This window comes from Carlito syrichta, unplaced genomic scaffold (assembly GCF_000164805.1).
Source record: "Carlito syrichta isolate Samal-C Ts95f unplaced genomic scaffold, Tarsius_syrichta-2.0.1 Scaffold309926, whole genome shotgun sequence".
Taxonomy (NCBI): domain Eukaryota; kingdom Metazoa; phylum Chordata; class Mammalia; order Primates; family Tarsiidae; genus Carlito; species Carlito syrichta.
The window spans coordinates 305494-331275 of NW_007254022.1; the positions used below are offsets into that span (position 1 = coordinate 305494).

The 25782-nt window shown below is 37.7% G+C and overlaps 1 protein-coding gene across 6 annotated transcripts in view; it reads left to right on the forward strand.

Moving 5' to 3' along the window:
* Positions 1 to 25782, forward strand: part of TRIM37 (tripartite motif containing 37) — a 135266-nt gene that overhangs the window by 74537 nt on the left and 34947 nt on the right. For all 6 annotated transcript variants that reach the window (XM_008068290.2, XM_021717693.1, XM_021717692.1 and 3 more), the window contains 3 exons: positions 478 to 563; positions 12075 to 12269; positions 18087 to 18395. In XM_008068290.2, coding sequence (XP_008066481.1) covers positions 478 to 563; positions 12075 to 12269; positions 18087 to 18395 — 590 coding nt within the window. The remainder of the gene's footprint in view (positions 1 to 477; positions 564 to 12074; positions 12270 to 18086; positions 18396 to 25782) is intronic.

Below are 25782 nucleotides of genomic sequence, written 5' to 3' on the forward strand. Positions count from 1 at the left end.
CCTCAGGCTCCCAAGGCGCGGGATTACAGGCTGAGCCACTGAGCCCGGCTCTAATCTTGTTTCTTTTAATTGACAAATAATAATTGATTGTACATATTCATGTATGCATAATGATGTTTCAGTGCATATAGTGTATAGTGAGTTGATCAGGGTAATTAGCATATTTGTCATTTTAAGCATCTGTCATTTCTTTGTGTTGGAAATGTTCAGTATTCTCCTAGCTGTTTGAAACTATAAATTTTTGTTAAGTTTTTTTTTAAATTCCATGTTGCCAACCATTCTTGATATTTTTTTACAGGTTGTTTGAACATCAGCACTAACTGTTAGATGTGATGACAAAAATCTTTTCCTTTAATAGTTTGAAATATCTTATTTCATTGAAGAAAACATGTACCATTGTTACAAAATTCATGTAGGTGTGACAAATAATGTTCATTGAATTTACTCTGTGATATTGACTGATTTTGACATTCTTAGGTCTGGAGAAAATGATGTGGAATATAACAGCAAGGAATTAGAAGACGGAGAGCTTGTGGAAGATGATGCTGCTGCGGGACCACCAGGTACAGAGGCCTACCCACCATTTTATTTTCTCTAGTCTTCTCTGACTGTAAACATTTAGTAGCTTCTGCTCTATATGGTTCATTGTATTGGAAGTTCTGTGTCTTACAGTATGGAATTTAGGGCTTATTACTAATGATATTTAAGACAATGACATTTGCAAAATGGTTTTAATGTCTTAGGCACTGTGTGAAGTACTTCATAACTTATCTCATTTACTTATAAAATTGTGTGAGATAAGTTTACTGATGCATAGAAAAATTAAACAACTTGCTAGGTTTTCATAATTTAGTAAATGAAAGAGAGTAATTGGATCTCCAGGTTTAACTGAATCCAGTGCTCATATTTTATGCCATGTTTCTTATATATCTTATTTGTACATCGTGCTTGACTATAGAATGATTCAGAGAGAGTCATTGAATCTTGGACTAGCAAAGGATTTCTAGAGAACTGGTTTTATAGATGAAGAAAAAATTTAACATAGCTAATTGTTACTACAATCAGACTAGACCCAAAGACTATCTTGTTCTTGGACCTAGATTTTTTTCTTCCCCATAATACTTCTTGGGAGAACTAACTTACGTAATGAGTGTTTCCTTTGTGTTCTTGGATCTAAGTATGTGAATCTTGGCTAGGACAATTAAAAACCAGCTTTATACTGTACCTTCTTTATCCATGTTACCCCTTAGTATGAGCACTGGCATATTCATTAACATGCTCAGATAACTGAAGATCTTTTAAATACTAATTCTCAACATAGCAACTTCCAGCCTAAGCCTCTTCCTACTCCTTACTTTAATCCTGGGAGTTCTCATTCACACCTGTATTTCAGTTATCTGTTTGCTGATTGCTCTCCAAGTTCTCTTCCTTGCCTTTATCTTCCCAATGACTTTTAGACTCTTGTAGCAGTCTCAGTGTGGCTCTGCATCTCCCAAACAGAAATCATTATCTTTTTGTCTGCCAGCCTGCCTGTCAGCAATAGCTACCATCTTAGTGACTGATAGGGCTTCACATTCTTTACTTCTTCCTCCCCCTCAAACTCTACCTTTAATGTATTACCAAGATCTGTTGTTTCTATCTCTTAATAGTGTATAAGTTCATTTGTTACTCTCACTCCTAGCCTTGGCCTCTGTCTTTCACAGTAGCCTCTCTCATCTGAGTTCTGGTATCCATTATTGCTCCCCTCCTTTGTATTTCCACAGCATGAATTCAGAATAAGGTTTTTTCCCCCCTTCTAATTAATATCTGGTCATGTCACTTCTGTACTTAAAAACCTTTTATTGGGCTGGGTACAGTGACTCATGCCTATATGGCACTTTGGGAGATGGATGTGAGAGGACTGCCTGAGCCCTGGGGGTTTGAGACCAGCCTGGACAACTTGGCAAGACCTTGTCTCCACAGTAAATTAAAAAAAAAAAAAAAAATTAGCCAGATGTGGTGGTACACACCTGTAATCCCAGCTACTTGGAAGGCCGAGGTGGAATGATCACCTGAACCTAGCAGTTTGAGGCTGCAGAGGCTGTGATCGTGAGACTGTGCTTCAGCCTGGGCGAAGAGTGAGACTCCAACTCAAAAAACAAAACTTTTTTTGGATGGGATTCCATTTACTTATAGTATAAAGTTCAAACTTGTTAATATGGCACACAGTTTCCATCATGTCCTGGCTCCTGGTTATTTCTTTCTTTCTTTTTTTTTTTGAGTTGGAGTCTCTCACTCTGTCGCCCAGACTGGAGTGCAGTGGCCACTCCCGGCCACCGCAACCTCACCTGCTGGGCTCCAGCGATCCTTCCGCCTCAGGCTTCCAAGTAGCCGGAATTACAGGCATGCGCTACCACGCCCAGCTGATTTTTTAAAATTTATTGTAGAGATGAGGTCTCACTGCCCAGGCAGGTCTCAAACCCACAGCCTCAGGCAATCCACTCACCTCAGCCTCCCAAAGGCCTGGGATTACAGGCTGAGCCACCTTTCAGCTTCCTTCTCTCCTCTGCATCACTGTTTTTTAGAATCAGAGTTTCACTCTGTCACCCAGGCCGAGTACAGTGGCTCATGGCCACTGCAGCCTTGACCTGCTGGGCTTAGGCCATCCTTCTGCCTCAGCCTTCCAAGTAGCTAGAACTACAGGCGCATACCACTATGCCCAACTAATTTTTTGATTAATTGTAGAGATGAGGTCTCGCCAGGTTGCCCAGGCGGGTCTTGAACCTCTGGGCTTAGGCAGTCCTCTTACCTCCACTTCCCAAAGTGGTGAGATTATGGGCATGAGCCACTCCTCCTGGCCTGTCTACATCATTCTTTAGTTAGGAGGAACTTCTTTTGGCCTATTGACTGAAGGGAATTGTGAGATGTACAAATTTGGAGAGAACTTTATTTTTTATGAAGGGTTGCAGCCTACAGGCTAGTCATCTTGATAGCTGGGAAGTATAGCTTCCAGCAGAGACCGAAGGCAGACACTTCTTGGGATAGAAGGGTGAGAATTTATGCTGAATGGGTTGGTCAAGTATACATATTCAACAGGTTATAGCAGCTAAACAAGAACTAGCTATGAATATTCATAAAGGAGGAACACAACATGCATAGTAAGCAAACATGCTTGTCAAATGCATCCTGTGTTTATTTTTGAGTGGAGACAACACTTAAATGCATTGTAATGAGACCTTTTAAGTCAAAAGGTAAAGTCAAGGACAGAAAGGCACTCAATGTGCAGCCTCTGCAAATTGGCCAGAACCAGTCAGTGTATTGTCAGTGGTCTCTTATCAGGAGAAAGTTACTGACATCAGTTTCTTGTCCAATCAAGGCCATGGTTATGTCTTGTGAAGTGGGGTTGGGGTCAGTTAGTCAGTGGGTGGTGGTTGGTAAGCTGCAATTGTTTCAGTATTGCTTATCTTGAAGCCAGTACTTGTTTAGCTGCTAGAAAAAATAAAAATCTTGTGGCAGTTAGAACAAAGTTTATTCTTTAAGTGTAGTTTATTCTTTAAGTTTGTCTGGCATGGTCTTAGGTCTTGCTTATAATTTGTTATCTTGTTTTTTTTTTGAGTTGGAGTCTCACTCAGTCCCCCAGACTAGAGTGCAGTGGCCGCTCCCGGCCACCGCAGCCTCGACCTGCTGGGCTCTGGCGATCCTTCTGCCTCAGCCTTCCAAGTAGCTGGAATTACAGGTGCGCACTACCACGCCTGACTGATTTTTGATTTATTGTAGAGATGAGGTCTCGCCAAGTTGCCCAGGCAGGTCTCGAACCCACAGGCTCGGACAATCCACTCACCTTGGCCTCCCAAGGCGCAGGATTACAGGTTGAGTCACTGAGCCCAGCCCATAATTGGTTATCTTATTGCCACAAAGAGTCTGTTCCAGTCTATGATCTCTATTTTAGCAAGCTTCTCAAATGTACCATGGTATCTTTCACCTCTTTACTTTCTAACATGTTGTTCTTTCTACCTTTTCCTTGTCCTGGGGCATAGTCAACTCCTATTCCTTCATTTTAGTTTACTTTTCTTTTTCTCCTAGAAGTCCTCTGAGACTGTTTACACTAGGACCTTTCCCAGCTCTTTCAAATTAATCCATTAGGACATTTATTAAACATTGTAATTGTTGATTTAGCTGCCCATTTTTCTTGTTCATCTCTGAGCTCAGTGAGGCCAAGATTGTGTGCATCTTCCTCACACTTGTAGCCTTAGCACTTAACACAGTATAATAAAGAATCATTTACTGTTTTCAAGTAAATATTGAGTGCATACACCTTATTACTTATTGTTGAATATAGCTTTCAAGGGTTTAGAAAGTATAGAAAAATTCAGAGACTATGTTGATGCAAAATATAGATGAATGTACTGGGTCAAGATTTTGGAATATTTTTCAGCCTTATGTTTTTTTAAGTTAGGCTTGTTCTTTCCTCTCTTAAACTGTGTGTTAGGGAAATTCTCGTATGTAACATTTTTTCACAGGCTAAACAGAAGTTTATATTTTTAAATTATTTATTCATCAAGTATTTACTGAGCACTTAACTTGAACTGGGTACCATTTTATTATCTAGAGATAACTACTGCATAAAGACACATCCTTGTTCTTATGTTCTAATTCTAAATATTCTAGTATAATTCATGCATTATATTCTTGATGTTGAAGATATGATAATGAATCAAACAATTTATTATATGCCTTGGAAAATTTATATATTTGGCAAAAATTTGTTGAATGCCATGCCTATTTCAAGATTTATGGAAAATAAAACAAAAAAACTTAGGTAATTTATAACCTAACTGTGAGTAGAAGTATGAAGTTAGCTAAAATATGACAATACACTTACAGAAGAATTTCAGATTATTTATTTAGATGCTTTCTCCTCAAGGAGATGGAGCATAACTTCTCACCCCTTAAATGTAGGCTGTACTTAGTGACTTGCTTCTGAACAGTACAGTTTCAAAAGAGGGAAACACAACTTTTTAGTAAAGAAACTTGACTTGTTATTACCTACCCAGGTGATCTTCTTTAGTTAACATCATCAGTGATAATTCATGTTGATAGCACATACCCTTGATATGATGTGTTGAGAATGGCACTTTATCTGAAATGTCTTCCTCCTAAAATCCCATAAACACAATCTAATCATGAGAGAAAAATCACACAAACCCCTAATTGAAGGACTATTTTAGAGAGACTTTCTCATATAGGATTTTTTCTCTCTGCTTTCACATTGTAACAATCACCAACACAGAAGACTTCTGTGACTAAATGTGGTGGTTTCTCCCTTCCACCAAACAGTGGACACCAGCTGGGTATCCTCCAATTCAATTCTGACGCTGTCTGCCTGGAGATACTGTCAGATCCCACAGGTTGAGGTCTCAGTCCCCAAGGCTACCTCCAATCCCAGCTACCAGTCACAAGTCCGGACCTCTGTACCTTCTGACAGACTGTTAAGTTTCCACTGTTCCTTCTTTGGGTTTGAGTAATTTGTTAAAGTGTCTCTCAGAACTCAGGGAAAAACTTAACTTATATTTACTGGTTTATTAAGGACATTTTACAGGATACAAATAAACAGCTAGATGAAGAGGAACATAGGACAAGGTCTGGAAGGGTCTTAAGTGCAGGAGCTTCTGTTCCCATGGAGTTGGAGTGTGCCACCCTCCTGGCACATGGAACAGCTCTTCATCTTCCTGCCATCTTCTATGTCAGGGGTCCTCAAACTTTTAAAACAGGGGGCCAGTTCACTGTCCCTCAGACTGTTGGAGGGGCGGACTATAGTTTAAAAAAAAGGAATTTCTTCATAACGGTCTGAGGGATAGTGAACTGGCCCCCTGTTTTAAAAGTTTGAGGACCTCTGCTCTATGTGTTCAGCTCCCTGGAAGCTTCCCAGTCTTCTTAGACTTTTATGGAAGCTTCATGATGTCAGCATTTCTTTTCCAGGTACAGGACAGGACCCTTTCTGGGGAGCATCTTAAGACCCACAATCAGAAGGGAGAGCTGGTGGATTAGAATCCTGCCTTGGGAGAGGAGAAGGTCAAAGAAGTTCTGTTTCTGAGCATTTGAGTCCTAACACATCCAATAGCGTAATAAAAGACTGTAACTAGGGCTATGGGAGTTATGAGCCAGGAACTATGGATGAAAACCATTATCTGTGACATAGCACCATAGGGGCATTCTATAAAATATTTGACTTATCTCCTTAAAAGTAAGGAAAGTCTAAGAAACTGACAGACCAGAGGAGCCTAAAGAGACACAAGTAACAAAATGTAATTTGATATTCTGGATGAAATTCTAGAACAGAAAAAGAACATTGGGGAAAAGCCAATGAAATCTGAATAAAGTATAGGATTTTGTTAACTATAACATAATCAGTATGGGTTCATTATTGTGACAAATATATCATAGTAATGAAAGATATTAATAGTAGGGAAGGCTAGTCCAAAGGTAGTACGTTATCTTGGTTGTTCACAGTCAGTTACAGATTAAACTCCTTGTTCTACTCTTTCCCCTCTTCTCACTACTTCACTTGACTAGTCTTAAAAAAAAATAGTGGGAGGCCAGGCTCAGCCTGTAATCCTAGCACTTTGAGAGGCCAAGGCGAGTGGATTGCCTGAGCCCACCGGTTTGAGACTAGCCTGGGCAATTTGACAATATCTCGTCTCTACAAAACTTAAAAAAATTAGCCAGGCGGGTAGTGGGCACCTATAGTTCCAGCTACTTGGAAGACTGAGGTGGAAGACTTGCTGGAGTCCAGCAGATCGACGCAGGGGTGGCCATGAGTATGCCACTGCCTTCCAGCCTGGGAGGCAGAATGAGACTCTGACTCAAAAAGAAAGAAAGAAAGAAAAAAAAATAGTGGGGAAACTGGGTATGGACTGTACAGGAACTCTATATATTATCTTTTCACCTTTTCTGTAAATCTAAAACTATTCTTTCAAAAAGGTTTTTAAACTAAAGCAGTGCACAAAAGTGGATTGGGGTGAAGTGGGGCAGAATGTGGAAATGCTTTTTTGTTATATGCTAATTATTAAGGTCTACTTCAAGCCTGGAATGGTTAATGTTTCGGAACCGCAGTCATCCAAAAAAAAAGGCATGTCATGTAAAGAATTATGATAAGTCATTCACTAAAAAGGAGAAAGTCAATCTGATATAGAAGCTAGGTATAAAGTAACACAACATTCAAAATCTCATTTTACAGATAGTATTAAATAAAGCTATAGCTTGAAACAAGAAATACTTATAGACCCAAATGGTTTCATTCCCATAAGAATTGCTTTTATGTCATTCAGTTAATTATGTTAAAAAATGCACTTAAAAGGTTATAAGTATCTTTCTAATTTAGCCCATTGAATCACCTGTGTAGGAAAATCTAGTTTCTGTTTGCTAGCCATGTATGATTTATGAAATATTGTAATAATATATGTTTTTTTTAAATTGGAACTTCACTCTATCATCCAGGCTGGAGTGCAGTGGTGGTATTCTCCTAGCCACTACAGCCTCGACCTGCTGGGCTCAGGCGATTCTTCCACTATGGGCTTCCAAGTAGCTGGAACTACAGGCACATGCCTCTATGCCCAGCTAATTTTTTTTTTTTAAATTGTAGAGATGAAGTCTCACCAAGTTGCCTACACTGGTCTCAAACCCATGGGCTCAGGCAGTTCTCTCGCCTCGGCCTCCCAAAGTGTTAGGATTACAGGCTTGAGCCACTGTGCCCAGCCTAGTAATATTTCTTATTTGAGAACTAAAAGGTTTTGGTAGTATAATATACTTTAGAAACAACTTGACAATGTGTAAAGTTATTACTCAAAATATTTGTTATTTATTTCAAGTTAAAGATTTTTAAGGTTATTTATTCCACAGATGTTTAATGAATGCCCACTAGATATCAGGTGCTATGTTGTTCATTGGGACTATAAGGATGAACGAGCTTTGCTGGGCACAATGGCTCACACCTATAATCCCAGCACTTTGGGAGGCTAAGGAAAGGGGATTGCTTGAGCTTAGGAATTCAGGACCAGCCTAGGCAGCATAGTGAGATCATGTCTCTACAAAAAAATTTAAAAATTAGCTGGGCGTTGTGGTGCGCCTATAGCCCCAGCTACTTGGGAAGCTAAGGGGGAAGGATCACCTGAGCCCAGGATCTTGAGGTTGCAGTGAGCTGTGATCATGCCACTGCACTCCAGCATGGTTGACAGAGTGAGACCTTGGCTCAAAAAAAAATATTATCCAAAAGACTTGTTTATAATCAATAAAAAACTTCTACAATAAGACAACCTCATAGAAAAAAAGGGGTAGAAGACTAGACTCTTGACAAAGGAGCCTATCTAGATGGCCAATATACGTTTTATTTTTAGATTAGAAAATATAGTTTATTTAGAAAGTAAATTAGAGAGAGAAAGAAAGAGGAGATTCACCTCCCCAAGGCAGGGAAGGGGGCCAAAGCTAGGAAACATGGCAACAGCCATAGCTCAGAGAGCACATGGCCACACCAGAGTCTAGTAAGGCAATGGTGGTCCAATATACATTTTAAAAAGTGCTCAGTGAAATGCAAATCATGTGCCCAATTGTAGATCTCTGGAGTTAATTCTATGTGGAATCTGTTGAGCTTCTTGGATGTATAGATTATTATTTTTCCATCTTTTTTGGGAAATGATCAGTTATTATTTCTTTTTGTCTCTTTTTCATCATGACTCTCATTATGTGTTTGTTGGTGTACTTACTGGAGTCCCACAGGTTTCAGAGGCTCTGTTCATTTTTTTCATGGAAATGCCAATTATAACCAGAGTAAGATCCCTCTACATACTGACCATAATGGCTAATACTTTTAAAAGTGACAGTACTAAATGCTGAAAGCATGCGAAGAGGTGGAAACTCTCACCCTGCTGGTGGTTATGAAAATTGATACCATGGCTTTGGAAAACTGTTGGGCAAAATCCAAACATACATGTACCTGTGGCTCAACTAGTTCCAATAGAAATGTGAGCCAGTGATTTCCAGTAGATTTTACAAGAATGTTTAGAGCAGCATCATTCTCTTTTTAGATTTATTTATTTATTTATTAAAGCTGTGGGGTACAATTCAGTATTAGGCATACAAGTGGATACTGTACAGGTAAAGTTTGGGCCTCCATTTGGTCCCCATTTTACCTGACTTGAGATCGGATACCCTTACTGATGTTGTGTTCTCACTCCCACCCCAACAATATCCTGCTACTGCCAATGCCTTTCTTATAGTATCATGGTAAATGTTCAGGGTCCACTTATGAGTGAGAATATAGGGTACTCTGTTCTTTGTTTCTGTAATAGATCACTGAATATTATAGATTTTAAATCCATCCAAGTTGTCGTGAAGTTCATATGTTTGTCCTTTATGGGCTGTGTGATATTCTATCATATATATGTATCACTTTTTTAAAAATCCAGTCCAGTTTTGATAGGCAGTACTGTTGATTCCATGTTTTTGCTACATGAATAGTGCTGCAAAAAGGTGCGTGTGCGGGTATCTTTTTTTGTAGAATGATTTGAGTTCCTCTGGGCATATTCTCAGTAGGGGAATTTCTGAGCCATATGGAAGATCAAGTTCTAGTTCTTTTAGAAATTACTACACTGTTTTCCATAGAGGTTGAACTAGTTTGCCTTCCCGCCAGCAGTGTAGAGGCATTCCCTGTTCTCCTCACCAACATCTATTGTTGTTTGTTTTATTAATGATGGCATTCTTTTTTTTTTTTTTTTTTGAGTTGGAGTCTCACTGGGTCGCCTAGACTAGAGTGCCGTGGCCGCTTCCGGCCACTGCAGCCTCGCCTGCTGGGCTCCAGCAATCCTTCTGCCTCAGCCTTCCGAGTAGCTGGAATTACAGGCATGTGCTACCATGCCCGGCTGATTTTTTTTTTTTTTTATTTATTGTAGAGATGAGGTCTCTCTGCCCAGGCGGGTCTCGAACCCGCGGGCTCAGGCAATCCACTCACCTCAGCCTCCCAAAGGCGTGGGATTACAGGCTGAGCCACCGAACCCGGCAATGATGGCATTCTTACTGGGGTTAGGTGGTTATCTCAGTGTGGTTTTAATGTGTATTTCTCTGATGATTAATGAGGCTGTTGGCTGCCTGTATATCTTCTTTTGAGAAGTGTCTATTCATGTCTTTTGCCCACCTTTTAATGGAACTGTTTGTTTTTTCCTTTCTCTTTTAGTTTTATTTCATTTATTTATTTTAGTTTTATATTTTAGTTTTATTTTTAAGAGAAACAAATGTAATTTATAGAAAATGATATGAACATGAAAGGTAGTTTAGGACTAGATTATATAGGGCCTAATTAAATACATGTAGACATTGTGCTCTAATGAACTCAAGTGGATCAGTGTGACATTTTAGCAGGATTCACCTGGTTTGGCACAAGAGGAGAGGACCCTGTCACTGATTCCTTTGCTTTTTTATGAGGTGTTTTTAAATTTTTTCCATGTGAGCTTTAAGAGCAAATCTGCTTATAATTTTAGTCGCCTTATTCTTAATCATCAAATGCTAGAAGCAACCTAAATTCTTTTCCAGTAGGATAGAGAAATAAAATGAATATATTCATATACTGGGATGCTGCACAATAATAATGAAAATGAATAAGCTACTGCCATATATAGCCGTATAGATGAATCTCATGAACATAATATTGAGCAATGAAGCAGAGCATAAGAGTACATACTCTGTTATTACATTTATATAAATTCAAACAGGAAACTGACACTTGTTTCTGTACTGTAAGTACATTTAACATGGGTGAATGAGCAACTTCCAGTTTTAAAGGAGAACCAGATAGTAGGGCAGTAGATAACCCTGCACCAGGTTGCCGGGCTTACTGTATATACATCACAACCACCTGTGTAGCTTTTTGGAAAAAGGTCCTAGATTTCACTCCAGTATTCTCATACAGTATATGTGGGATGGAGCTAGGAGTCTTATATTTTTAAGCTCCTTAAGCTGACTGACATTTGGATTTGGGAAATCTAACCTGATTTGGGAATTCCTTAGTAACAGTAAAGAGGTAAAAACAATTTCGATGTAAAGGGGGAATCGTTTTCTGCTATTTAATAGGAACTGCAGTGGATACAGAGGGTGAGAAGAAAAATTGGTAGTGAGATCATAATCCTTAGAAGAGGAGGTAGAAGTAGACGAAAGCTAGAACATGAGGATGTGAAAAACATAAATTATTAATTGACTTGAACATTCTGAATAATGGAACTTTCCTCCTAAGTTATTCCTGCTGGATCTCTTTGAATTACTTATAGGTAGTCAGAACCTGATTATTTAATATTATTTCTGGCATTTAACACTTTTCTGCATGTAGCATTTTTAAATTTTGTGTATCTTTAGAATGTATTTTAAATAACTTTATTGAAGAAGGTCAGTTTTAAGAAACATTTCCTTACCTGATACTTGCTAGACATTGTACTAGTCACTTGAGAAAAGTCAGATGCTTTCCTTGTCTTGAGGAGCTTAATCTAATATAGGTGGTTTAGGCATGACATCTGCTTACCAATGTCTGTAGTATGCATCAGTCAATAATATGACAGAAAACGTCCATTGTTTAATTAAGCTAGAAAAAAACCTGTTAAACTTTTGTACAAATTATGGAAGTCTTGCACATTTTGCTGTCCAGGGACTAGGAGGATATTCCTATTTTGGTGTCTAGTTTTTTGGAATCTGTTATAACATGGGAATTTGTCTCCTTTCATCTAAGACCTGTGGGTCATGGGATAGTCCTTTTCCTCACCCCTCATTTCCACAGTTGTGTACATTGTACACATTGTCATCTTTGTTTCTAGAGTTCAGGATGCAGTTGATGCTTGCTCCTAAATTCCAGGTACTAATGATGCCATTGCTCCATCATTGTGCTGGTATTCATGTCTCTGGCAATCTGGTTTCTTCTTTGTACATCTAGTCATGAACCTGAACTCCTAAGAGAGGTTTCCGTAGACAAGTATTCACACAATGTTAGCCAGCTTGTTTTTTCTTTTAAGCTTACTTAAATTTGTGCAAATATATACCATACATCTCTATTTTTTTTGCAGGTAGTAGCCATGGCTATGTCGGTGCCAGCAGCAGGATGTCAAGAAGAACACATTTATGCTCTGCCGCTGCTAATAGTTTATTAGACATTGATCCATTAATTTTAATACATTTGTTAGACCTTAAAGACCGGAGCAGTATGGAAAATTTGTGGGGCTTACAGCCTCGCCCACCTGCTTCACTTTTACAGCCCACAGGTAAAATAATAACAGTGAAAGTTTCCTCTTTTTCTGTGGTTTTCTAAAAGAACTCTTGAATTTTTATGTCTTTCAGCTATATGTTGGAATGTGGTATTTTTCTGTAGCAAATTGATTTTTTTATTGTATAACATTTATATCAGCCAGATTAATTTTTTTGTTGTTGTTTAAAGGTGTTTTGTGCAAAAACAAGGTAAAAATGCTTGAAAGAAGATTTTTAAATGTTTTGCTACTTATTTTATTTAAACACATTTTAACATGGAATGCTTCACAGATAGGCATGTCATCCTTGCACAGGGGCCATGCTAGTCTTCTAATTTTAGTATATGTACTGCCAAAGCGAGCACTGATTTGCTTTATTTAGGTTGTGCCTGGCAGTTTGATCCATATGAAGTTCAGTTGCTCTCTTTATGAATGGACTTCAGGTTTTTCAGGGTTTATGAATCCCCTTCCAAGTGGAACTGTACTTAAGTTGAGCATAGAAAAAAGATGGTTTACTCGTGGTTTGATGTTCAGTAGATTAAAAATATATACCACTTGGCAGCACTGTTTTATGTGCAAAAGTTATTAAAGAGAAATTACATTTATGTTGCAGTAATGAGATGGAAATGTGTATAGTTTAACAGGCTTTTTAAAATTCTCAAGGACAGAGTCATTTTGGACAGCTAAGGACTTATCTTTAAAAGCTACATTTTAAAAACCATTTTTGTTGAAATACCTTCTAAAATATACTCAGTATATTAAATGTACTGAACATTTTCCCACCTTTCTAAACAATAATAATTCTATAAATCAAATAAGTGATTTAGGACTGTAATTTTGATGCTGGTTTCAAGCAGCAGAATGCATTTTTCAAACAAAATCTGAAGCAGAACTTCTGTATAGATAACAGAGATTTAGCGCTGCTCTAATGGGGTAGGAACTTAGACCCAGATTATTTAGGCCTTTTCCTTCCTAAAGAGCCAGGTATATACTTCCTGGAACTCTGGGTCCTCAGTCTGACGGACTGTCTTAACCAGGTTATGAAATAGTTACCTTTTATCTATGATCCATATGCTTTATATAAAGTTTTGCTTTATGGATAATAACTAGTGTTGTTTGCAAAGACCTGGTGAAACACACAAGTTCTGATTCTGCAGGTAGATATGTAAAGATACATCCTTTTTGAAGGACAGTTTTGTAGCAAGTATAAAATATCTATATACTATAAACCTTTAATTTCACCTTGAGGAATGTATGCCAAAGAGAGAACAACCAGGTGTTTGAAAATATCCAACAATACAGTTATGACTGAATAAATTACAGTTTAGCTATGCAGTAGTGTATTTTATAGACAGGTTAAATCATGTTTTTTAAAATATTCAATGTTATTGGAAAAAAGAATGCAAATGATATAAACAGTAAGATGTGTTCTCTAAAAATTTAGTTTTCCGTGTAAAATTTATAGTATAAATGAAATTACTCGAATTTCAAATTCAAGTGATAAAATGCCAATGATAATAAAGAGCATGGGGGAAATAGTAGAAAGTTTTCGAAAAGCAAGTTTTGGATTTAAACTTCTTGAATTGGGCATACCAGTGGGACATCAGAGTAGAGATGGCTAGTAGTCAGCTAAAAATTAAGAACTGGAATACAGGCAGTTATTTTCCTGGAAATGATACTGGATAATTAAAACCAAGGATGTGAGATTACAGAGTTTTATGAATATTTTAAAAGAAGAAAACCAGGAATGTAATCCTGATGAACATCTGTTTTTATTATGTTGAAGATGAACCAGATAAAGACCTTTTAGAAAGGATAAAAACCAAGAGAAACGGTCATGGAACTCAAATGAAAATAATCTGTCTGTGAGGAATGTTAATAAAAACTAATGTGCAGAAAGATCCAACTTCCTTTTTACTAAAAGGCGTGCTTAGATTTTGATGTTTATTTTGGTTCTTTGTGTATTCTTTAGTTCAACACATATTTAGTGAACACTTACTATGTTTCAGACCATATAAAAGGAGTGTTGTAAAAGGTATCAGGTAATCTAGATTTTAAAGTACATGTAGAGGTAAGTACAACTAGAAAGTCAAATTGTATCCATTCTGTAGAAGGCCTTCCATACTATCCTGAGGAATTTATTCAGAGTAGGTAATGGGGGAGCCATTGTTTCCTTTTAGGAGTGATTTGATTCAAACTGTATTTTTGTTGTTGTTATTATTATTATTATAGACTGGGTCTTATTCTGTCACCCAAGCAGTGGTGTGATCTTGGCTCCACCCCTTGGGCTCAGGTGGTCCTCCTGCATAGCTGGGACTACAGGCGCATGACACTATGCCCTCCTGGTTTTTAAATTTTTTTTGTAGAGACAGGGTCTTGCTGTGTTGCCCAGGCTAGTCTCGAATTCCTGGCTTCCAGTGATCCTCCTGCCGTGGCCTCCCAAAGTGCTGGAATTACAGGCATGAGCCACTGTGTCCAGCCCAAACTGTATTTTAGAAAGCTGACATTGCCAAGAAAACAGAAATAGAAGTTTAGTCAGGGTAATAATGTAGGGGTTTATTTCAGTGATTTGGGCACATTCATACACTTCTATGTGTTTTTTAAGTTATATGCCTAAAGATATGTGGAACTGTGATAAAGTCTTCAGATTTTTTTTTTTTTTTTTTTAGTTGGAGTCTCACTCTGTCGCCCAGGCTGAAGTTCAGTGGCACACTCACGGCCACTGCAGCCTCGACCTGCTGGGCTTAGGCGATCCTTATGCTTCAGCCTTCCAAGTAGCTGGAACTACAGGCGCACACTGCCATGCCTGGCTATTTTTTTTTTTTTTTTTTTTTTAGTTGTAGAGATGTGGTCTCACCAAGTTACCCAGGCTGGTCTCGAACCCATGGGCTCAGGCAATTCTCTCACCTTGGCCTCCCAAAGTGCTGGGATTATAGGCATGAGCCACTGTGCTCAGCCAGAATTTTTTTAAGAAACAGGGACTTGCTCTGTCACCAAGCTGGAGTGTAGTGATGCAGCCTCAGACTCTTGGGCTCAACTGAGCTATGTGGGTTAATACCAGATTTCCTATTTAAGTCCTAATTTAGAGTGGGAGCCACAAAGGTTTCACTTAGCAGACGTTTTGAGTATTTTTGTGCTTTACTTAGAATACAAAGATCTGATCTCCACCTTAAGTTGTTCATAGTCTACATGTTTGTCTTCACTTTTGTGCTGTTAAGTGCTTCGGTAGAAGTATTATCTGTGTACTATACAAATTTAGATAAGAATTGATTTGTAGCCGGGCTCGGTGGCTCAGCCTGTAATCTCCCGCCTTTGGGAGCCTGAGGTGAGTGGATTGCCTGAGCCCGCGGGTTCAAGACCCACCTGGGCAGCGAGACCTCATCTCTACAATAAATCAAAAAATCAGCCGGGTGTGGTAGCGCATGCCTGTAATTCCGGCTACTTGGAAGGCTGAGGCGGAAGGATCGCCGGAGCCCAGCAGGTCGAGGCTGCAGTGGCCAGGAGCGGCCACTGCACTCCAGTCTGGGTGACAGAGTGAGACTCCAACTCAAAAAAAAGAATTGATTTGTGAGGAGGAGGGCCGTTGGTGGTTGGTGCCTTCAGGACATTTCAGATTATATCTGATGAGTTTGGGTTGACAGAGAGTAAAGGGAATAGGACATTTGAAAATAATGTAAGTGCGATAGAGGAAGGCCCATGTATTAGAAAGAGTTGCAAGAAATTCCTAAAGATTAGAGTACATTGGGATATAGGTAGAAGATAAAATTGCTGAGAAATAAGGTAGGATCAGGTGGGTAGGTCCTGTGTGCCTTGCTGGTACTTTCTGCTTTCCTAAATGCTATAGAATGCCATATGATGATTCTAAGCAGGAAAGTAATATCTAATCTGGGTTTCAGAAACCTGTTCTGGCATCATGGTGGACAGTGGATTAGATGGGAACTATGCTGCAGGGTGCTTTTACAAAGATTGAATTTTCTGAACCTCACATCAGCCCTGTTATATGACTATTATTATCTTCATTGTTCAAATAAATAAGTAAATAAGTAGATGAACTCAGAGAGAAGTTGATGAATGTACAGAAAGTTATAGCAACTAAATGGTAGATCTCAGACCTGGTCCTGGCTTTTTAAAATCTCTGGTCATGTTCTGTTATGAATGCTTTCAACTGTAAATAACACAATTCTGCTAACTGGTGGCTTAAATAATAATGACGCTTAATTATCATGCATATTAGGAAATTTAGAGGTAGGTGATTCCAGGATCATCAGTTACTTGGAGGCGGGACACAAGATGGTATGGTGATAATTTTGTCTCTTCTCTCATAGTAGTAAGATAGCTACCATAGCTCTAGGCATCATGTATTCACAGGAATGTTTCACTCGCAGGAATTAAAAGACTGGATAGAAAAGAGACCTTATTCCTGTGACCCTGGAGAGATACTAATACCAAGATTACTGATTCTGGAGGCTGGCTCCTGGGTTTGAATTGAAGCTCTTCTGTTTACTAGTTGTGTTATCTTGAGTATGTTATATGACCTTTCTGTGTATCTTTCCTCATTTATAAAATGGAGTTAATAGTACTTACTTACCTCATAGGGTTGATATGTACCTCATAGGTTGATATGAGAGGATTAAATGACTTTAGTATTTTTAATTGTCAGACATACAATAGGTTATTTTCTGATGTTGTTAAATAAATAGACACAATAAAGTCCCCTATCAGGGTAGAAAATCTTTCCTAGAAGTGTCCCCTCAGAAGAGTCTTGGCTACACGAAGGTCATGTGCTCACCCTAAACAATGTCAAATAGGAATAAGATTAGACTAGTCATGAACTTAGTATACCCTGGGGCTGAAGGAGAGACCTAACCTCCCTGAGCACATTGCTGCCCACCTGATATCTGAACACAATCTGGGTCCTTTTGGGAAGACAGAAATGAGGGAATGGCTGCTGGATGGACCATAATGTCTACCTTTTACTTTACTTCCTCTTGTATGACAGAAGGTTGTTGCAACATTTAAGAAGTTTCAGCTTTCATTTCTGCTAATAAAGGATTTGTTCATTGCCTAGTTAGGGTTCCTCTTGATCTTCTGGTTTTGTTATTTAAAAAATTTTTTTTGGCTTGGCTTTTTTTTGCTTTGAGTCAGTCATGATGGCCTTTGATTCCCAGAATTGTACCTTTTTTTCCCTTCCTGCAATAGAACAGAAGTGTATATTTTCCTTGCTCGTACTTCACTTTTTAACATTTGGGCAGGGGGAGAATAAATTGAAAACAGCATCTTACTTTATCTGGGAAGAGAGAAAATTCACCTTAGTGGCTGAAGAGATTCAGTGAGTTGAAACTTTTCTTTTATGATGTTCCACAGCACTTAATAGATGCATCTAATAGTTTACTAAAGCAACTTTTTGAATTTAGGTGAAATATGTATTTTAATATAATATTATATATAGCAGACTTGACAAAGTATTTGGCTTCTAGGTTTTTCTTTGTCATTTTTTTCAATTATGTACGTCATAACAGTTCTAGAAAGTATGAGACAAGAGGAGAAGTATAAAGAAAGCACAAGGCAGTAGGGCAGCTTTTAAACTTTTAGAGTTAACTGTATATTTCAAATTTCAGTGTGATGTGACTCAAATTCTAACTTTGAAGGTGTGAATAGAGTTAGGATTCTTGTGTCTATTTTTATTAATGGAACTTAATGTATGCTTTTATTGTTGATACCACTTAAAGTACCCTAACTTATTTTTTATATCAAATTTGCATTCATTCGTGGTACAAAATTATTTCATGAATGTTAAAGCTCATATTAACATGACTCGTCAATTTCTCTCTGAAGCATCATATTCTCGAAAAGATAAAGACCAAAGGAAACAGCAGGCAATGTGGCGAGTGCCCTCTGATTTAAAGATGTTAAAAAGACTCAAAACTCAAATGGCTGAAGTTCGATGTATGAAAACTGATGTAAAGAATACACTTTCAGAAATGAAAAGCAGCAATGCTGCTTCTGGAGACATGCAGACAAATCTTTTTTCTGCTGACCAGGCAGCTCTGGCTGCGTGTGGAACTGAAAACTCTGGCAGATTACAGGATTTGGGAATGGAACTCCTGACAAAGTCATCAGTGGCCAGTTGTTACATACGAAACCGTAAGTAAAAAATTCTTGTTAGCATTGTTCCTATCTGGAAAGCAAGATGACTGCTTTTTTATTTCCAGAAAAAGAATATTTAGATATCTCTCTTCCAATGACTATACATGCATCCCTTTTCCCCATCCAGAATTGTTTCCATATATTTTTTGTTACATAATAGAGCTAACATTTCTTGATTGCGTACTGTGTATTTGGTAATAAGACAAAATTCTTAACCTCATGGGTCTTCCTAGTGATGAGAATCAAACATTAAAATATGAAAACAAGTAAAGGTAATATCATTTGGTAAAAAGTGCTGTGAAGGAAATAACAGACTAGTGGGATGGGGGGATCTGATGGGAAGTGTGCTACTTTGGTTGGGATAGTCAGAGAAAGTCTCTCTGAGGGGGCAACATTTGAACTGGGACCTAAAGGTTAAGAAGGTGGCAGTCATTCAGAGATTTAGGGGAAGCAGTGTTCCTGGTCAACAGAACAGAAAATGCAACATCATTGGCACAGGATTTACTTTTCAAGGATTGAAAGAAGACCAGCGTGGCTGAATATAGTAAACAAAGCAGAGAGGGGAGAATAGTAGGAGATGAAGTCAGAGAGGAAGGCAGGATGTACTTCAGTCAGGTAGGTCTTGTAAACCCTCTAAAAGGAGTTTGAGTATTATTCAGATTTTAGGAGAAAGTCTCCAGAGAATAAAAATCAGGAGTGTTTATAATCCTGTTTACTCTTTACAAAGATGACTTTGCTTGTTGAATGGAGAAGGGTCTGAAAAGAGTTGAGAGCAGGAGTTGGGAGACCAGTAACAGCATATTACAGTAGCTTTATGTGAAATATGGTGGCATATTCTAGAGTTATAACAGTGGGTAGATGGACTTGTTCATAGGCTAGCAGTTTTTTTTAACTAAGGCCTTTTGACTATCTTTCTTAGTTCTCCCAAGGATGATACATAGCTAGTACTCTTCTAAATGTATAGGAGAGAAATTAATTCATTATATGCGATGAGATCCTTAGACCAGTAGGGCTTAATTCTTTCTTACAACCCTAGTTGTAACCTAGCTACTTGGGAGGCTCAGGTGGGAGGATCAATTGAGCCCAGGAGTTTAAAGTTACAGTGAGCTCCGATCATGCCACTGCACTCCAGCCTGGATGACAGAGGTGAGACTCTGTCTCTAAAAAAAAAAGAAGCAACAGCAGCAGGTTGTGGGTGTTGTGGGCCTTGGGAGGAGAGAGGTAAGTGCTGGAAATCAGGAATTATTTTGTACACCTGTGACTGCTAGATACCCTAGTATAAAATGTCATACACTCATGAATGGTACATGGGCTTCAGAGAGAAGTCAAAACTGGATGTAACAGTTGGGAATACATGTTATTTAAAACCAGGGGACTGAATAGGGTCAAATATGGACGGAGTGTCAGTGGAGAAGAGAAACTTTGGTTCTGCAGCACTTAAACATTTCAAGATCTGGCAAAGAGTGGAGACCAGCAAAGGAAATTGAAAATAGCAATCTTTAAAGTAGGAGAAAAACTAGAAGGGATAATATCTCAAAAGTCTATTTAAAAAATGCATCTCAAAAAGAAATGGAGTGGTTACCTGTGTTAAATGCCATTGAGAAATGTCAAGATGAAGATCAGGTGACCCCTTTAAGAACATTCCCTTGGAAGTTGCACAATGAAGTGGGTAGAACCTGGAGGAGGTGTGGGGCCAAGAGTTTGTTGTCTGGGTAAGGAGTGTTCATTTTCTTAATCATATGTTTTTTTTAAGGTATTTATTGTGGTAGAATATACAAAGTACAAAATTGTATCATTTTAACCTTTCTGAGGGGGTTCTACATTTAAAAAATAATGGTAAACTGTACATAACAAAATGTACCATTTGACATGTACGGTTCAGTGGTATTAAGCAATTCACATTGTTGTGCAGTCGTCACCACTGTCCATCTCTGGAATTTTTTCATCACCCCAAACTGACACTCTACCTATTAAATGATAATTGCTTATTCCTCTCTCTACCTAGTACCTGGTAACCACTCTTCTATTTTCTGTTTTTATGAATTTGGCAATTCTAGGTATCACATATGAGTGGAATCATATAATATTTGTCTTTTGTGACTGACATCTTTTGCTTAGCATGTTTTTAAGTTTCATTCATCTTGTGGCATACTGTAGAATTTCCTTACTTATTAAGATGGAATAATATTCCATTCATATCACATTTTGCTTATTCATTCATCTGTTGGTGAACATTAGATTATTTATACCTGAGTTTACATTTGCATTGTTTACCTTTGACTTGTTTCTCTTGGATATATACCCAGTAGTGGCATTGCTGTTATGAATAACACTGCTGTAAACACAAGCTGTACAAATATCTATTAAAGTCCCTTCTTTCGAATTTGGGTATATACCCAGAGTGGGATTGCTGGATGATATGTAGTTCTATTTTTAATGTTTTGAGGAACCACCATACTGTTTTCCATAGCATGTGTGCTACCTTACATTTCCACCGATTGTACACAGGGGTTCCCTAATGAATAATGATACTGAGCATATTTTTATGTGCTTATTAGACATCTGTATGTCTTCCTTGGAGAAATGTCTGCTCACTTACTTGAATTAAACTCAATTTTTAAAATTTAATTTTTAAAAATTATTATCTTAAAATTGACATATGAGGCCAGACTCAGTGACTCAGCCTGTAATCCCAGAACTTTGGGAGGCCAAGGCGAGTGGATTGCCTGAGCCCGTGGGTTCGAGATCCACCCGGGCAGCTTGGCAAGACCTCATCTCTACAATAAATAAAAAATTAGCCAGGTGTGGTAGCGTGTGCCTGTAGTTCCGGCTATTTGGAAGGCTGAGGTGGAAGGATCGCTAGAACCCAGCAGGTCGAGGCTGCGGTGGCCGGGAGCGTGCCACTGCACTCTAGACTGGGTGACAGAGTGAGACTCTTTCTCAAAAAAAAAAGAAAAAACTGACATATGATGATTGTGCATATTTAGGGGGGTACATAATGATATTTTGACATATGCAATGTATAGTGGTCAAAGCAAAGGAAGTAGAAAGTTTGTCACCTCAAATATTTAAACATTTATTATTTCTTTATGTTAGAAAACACTCAAAATCCTTTCTTTTAGCTATTAAAAATATATAATAAATTATTGTTAACTAGTCATTGGGTAGTGTTGTCAAACACTAGAACTTAGTCCTATTATTTAGCTGTGATTTTATACCCTTTAGCCAACTTCATCCTAGTCTCCTCCCCCTTCTAGTCTCTGCTAACCACTTACTTCAACTTTTATGAGATCAACTTTTTTTAGCTTCTCACTCACGTATGAGTGAGAAAATGTGGCATTTGTCTGTCCCTGATTTATTTCACTTAACAGTATGTCCTCCGGGCTTATCCATGTTGACTCAGATTTTATGACTCAGAAACACCCCATTGTGTATATGTACTGCATTTTATTTATCCATTCATCAGTTAATGTACACTTAGGTTAATTCCATATCTTGGCTATTGTGGGTAGTTCTGCAGTAAACATGGGAGTGCAGATGTCTTTTTGATATACTGATTTCTTTTCCTTTGGATATATACCCAGTAGTGGGATTGCTGAATCCTATGGTAGTTTTATTTGTAGTATTTTGAGGAACCTCCATGCTGTTCTTCATAATGACTGAATTAATTTATATTCCCATCAACAGTATATAAGACTTCCCTTTTCTCTACATTTGTTATTTTTTGTATGTTTTACATTACCCATTGTAACTGGGTGAAAAGAAGATTTCTCATTGTAGCTTGGTTTGCTTTTTCATTAGTGATGTTGAATACTTTTTGAGTTCCTTATGTATTCTAATTATTAATCCTTTGTCAGATGAATAGTTTGCAGATATTGTCTTCTAATCTGTAAGTTGTCTTTTCACCTGTTGATTTTTTTTCCCGTGCAAAGCTTTTTAGTTGATATAATCCCATTTATCTACTTTTGCTTCTGTTGTCTGTGCTTTTGAGGTCTTGCTCATAAAATCTTTTCCCAGTCCAATGTCCTGAAGCATTTCTCCTGTGTTTTCTTATAGTAGTTTTATCATTTTGGTTCTTACACTTAAGTCTTTAATTTATTATAAGTTGATTTTTTTTTTTTTATGAGATGAGAGATGGGAATCTAGTTTCCTTTCTTCTGCATATGGATATCCAGTGTTCCCAGCACAATTTATTGAAAAGACTGTCCTTTCCCCAATTAATTTTCTTGGTACCTTTGTCAAAAAACCATTGACTGTAAATACAAGCATTTATTTTTGTATTCTCTACTCTGATCCATTGGTCTGTTTGTCTGTTTTTATGCTAGTACCATGCTGTTTTGGTTACTGCACCTTTGTATTATATTTTGAGACAGGTCTAACAGCTTGTTACCCAGGCAGGAATGCAGTGGCGCAATCATAGCTCACTGCAGCCTTGACCTCCTGTGCTCAGGTGATCCTCCCACCTCAGCTTTCTGAGCAGCTGGGACTACAGGAATGGGCCACCACATTCGGCTAATTTTTAAAAAATATTTTTAGATATAGAGTCTTACTATGTCGCCCAGGCAGGTCTCAAATTCCTGGTCTCTGCTTCATCCTCCCAAAGTGCTGAGATTACATGAGCTACCATACCTGCCCCGCTTTGTAGAATTCATATATTTTGAAATCTGGTAGTGTGATGCCTCCAGCTTTATTCTTTTTGCTCAATATTGCTTTGGCTATTCAAGGTCTTTTGTGAATTTTAAGATCTTTCTGTTTCTGTGGAGAATGTTGTTAGTACTTTGTTAGGATTTCCTTGAATCTATAGATAACTTTGGATAGTATGGTCATTCTAACAATATTAATTTTTCTAGCCCATGCACATGGAATGTCTGTCCATTTTTTTGTGTATCCTCTTCAGTTTCATTAGTGAATTAAACCCATTTTTAAATTGGACTGGATTGTTCATTTGTTGTGAGTTTTAGGAGTTTTCTGTATATTCTAAACATCAATTCCTTATCACATATATAATTTACAAATATTTTCTCCTGTTTTGTGTTGCTTTTTCCCCTCTCTTGATTGCATCATTTGTGTGAAAAGTTTTAATTTGAAGTTTATTTTATCTGTTTTTCCTTTTGTTGCCCATGCTTTCAGTGTCATAACCAAGAAAGCATTGCCAAATTTAATGTCTTAAAGGTATTCTCCTATGTTTTCATCGAAGAGTTTTATAGTGTGAGTTGTTGCATTTAGACCTTTGATCCATTTTGAGTTAAATTTTATTTGGTGTCAAGGAAGGATCCAACATGCCTGTGGATGTTTAGTTTTCTCAGTATAATTTATTGAAAAGACTTCTCTTTCCTTATGTAATGGTTTTGGTGCCGTTATCTAAATCATTTGAACCATATACATGAGAGTTTATTTCCGGACTATGTATATATTGTTTATTAAAATGAGATACATTAATTTTTGATATTAATGGTAATCCAGTAGAGATGGATTGAGAAGGGGATAATTGCAGGCTATATAGAGTTATCTTAAAATAAGGAAGACAGTTTGTTAGTAAAATGAGTAAATGTCATGAATAGGCCATTAACATAAGAAATAGAAATATCCAGTAAAAATATGAAGCTACTCGGCATAACCTACTGCTCAAGGAAATGGTAAAATTTTTTTTTTTTTTTTTTTTGAGTTGGAGTCTCACTCTGTCACACAGACTGGAGTGCAGTGGCCGCTCCCAGCCACCGCAGCCTCGACCTGCTGGGATCCGGCGATCCTTCCGCCTCAGCCTTCCGAGTAGCTGGAACTACAGGCGCATGCTACCACATCCGGCTAATTTTTTATTTATTGTGGAGATGAGGTCTCGCCAAGTTGCCCAGGCTGGTCTCGAACCCGCAGGCTCAGGCAATCCAGTCACCTCAGCCTCCCAAGGTGCGCGATTACAGGCTGAGCCACTGATCCCGGCTGGAAATGGTAAATTAAAACCAAAAGAAGTACTGCTGTTTGGGAGGACTTCTGCAAAAAGCCTTTGTTACATATTTTGCAAATATTGTTGACCCTTGAGCAACCCCAGCTTGTGCTGTGCGGATCCACTTATATACAGACTTTTTCCAACCAAAGGTGGATCAAAAATATAGTATTCACGGGATGTGAAATTCATGTATAGAATACCCAACTTTCCTGTAGGTGGGTCCCACAGGGCCTTACTCTGGAACTTGAATATGTGAGAATTTTGGTATTTATGGGTGTCTTGGAACCAATCTCTTTAGTATATCTTCCTCATTGCCACTTTTTTACTGCTAATTTTGAAATTTTAAAATGTTATTTTAGACATATGTAGTAATAATATGTAGATCATTTTGGATAGTATGGTTTGGGAGATCTTAATGTTTTTATTTGTAAGGCCTTTTTAATTCTTAAGTTTATAAAAATGTGCTTAGTTTCTTCTAGTACTTTTTGTTTTTTTAACTTTTTTACATTTAGGTCATTAAAATTTATATAGAATTTATTTTAGATGATGCTTTGAGGACGTGAGCATCATATAAAATACATGGTTTCCCCCTCAAATGAACGAAACATATTTTTTGAAGGATCCACTCTTTCCAACAATATTAAATGCATCCTTTACTATAGACCAAATTCCCATATTTACATGATTGTTTTTGAACTCGGAGATTGGATCGAATGATTCAATTTAACCTTTTTTTTTTAACTGCTGTGATTTTATAGATGGTAGTATTCTGATAGGATATGTTTTCGTTGTTTTCATTTTTCATAGCGTTCTTGATGGTTCTTACACATCTCCTCCCTAAAGGCATTTTGATTAGAATTGCATTACATTTAAAGACTAATTTGGGGGATCGACATATTTTCAGCATCAAAGAGTTGCTGTTTAGGAATGTGACATTTTTACTTTATTCAGGTTCTCTGTTATATACATGAACTTCTTTAGAGTTTTAGATTTTTTCTCTTCACTGACCTAGTTCTTAGGTTTATTTCATCTATTGTCTTTCACCCTTCTATTATATTTCTGCTTTTTTGTCTTCGTTTACACTTTTCAATCTTTTTTCCGTAACCAGTAATTCATTTATACTTTGCAGTGGAGAAGTTGATGGTAATTTTTTATAAGTCTACAATATTTATCTAGGTTTAAGAACATTTTCATCACCCTCTCCCCAAAACTCTATATCTGTTTACAGTCGCTCCCTCATTTTTCTCTTCCCCCAGCTCTGGTAATTACTAATCTACTTTTTCTCTATGAATTTTTCTTCTTCTGGACTTTTTATATAAATGGAATCATACAATATGAGATCTTTTAGGTCTGGTTTGTTTCACTTAACCTTTTCAAGGTTTATCTATGTTGCAGCATGTATTAACTTTATTCCTTTTTATGGCTGCATGATATTTCATT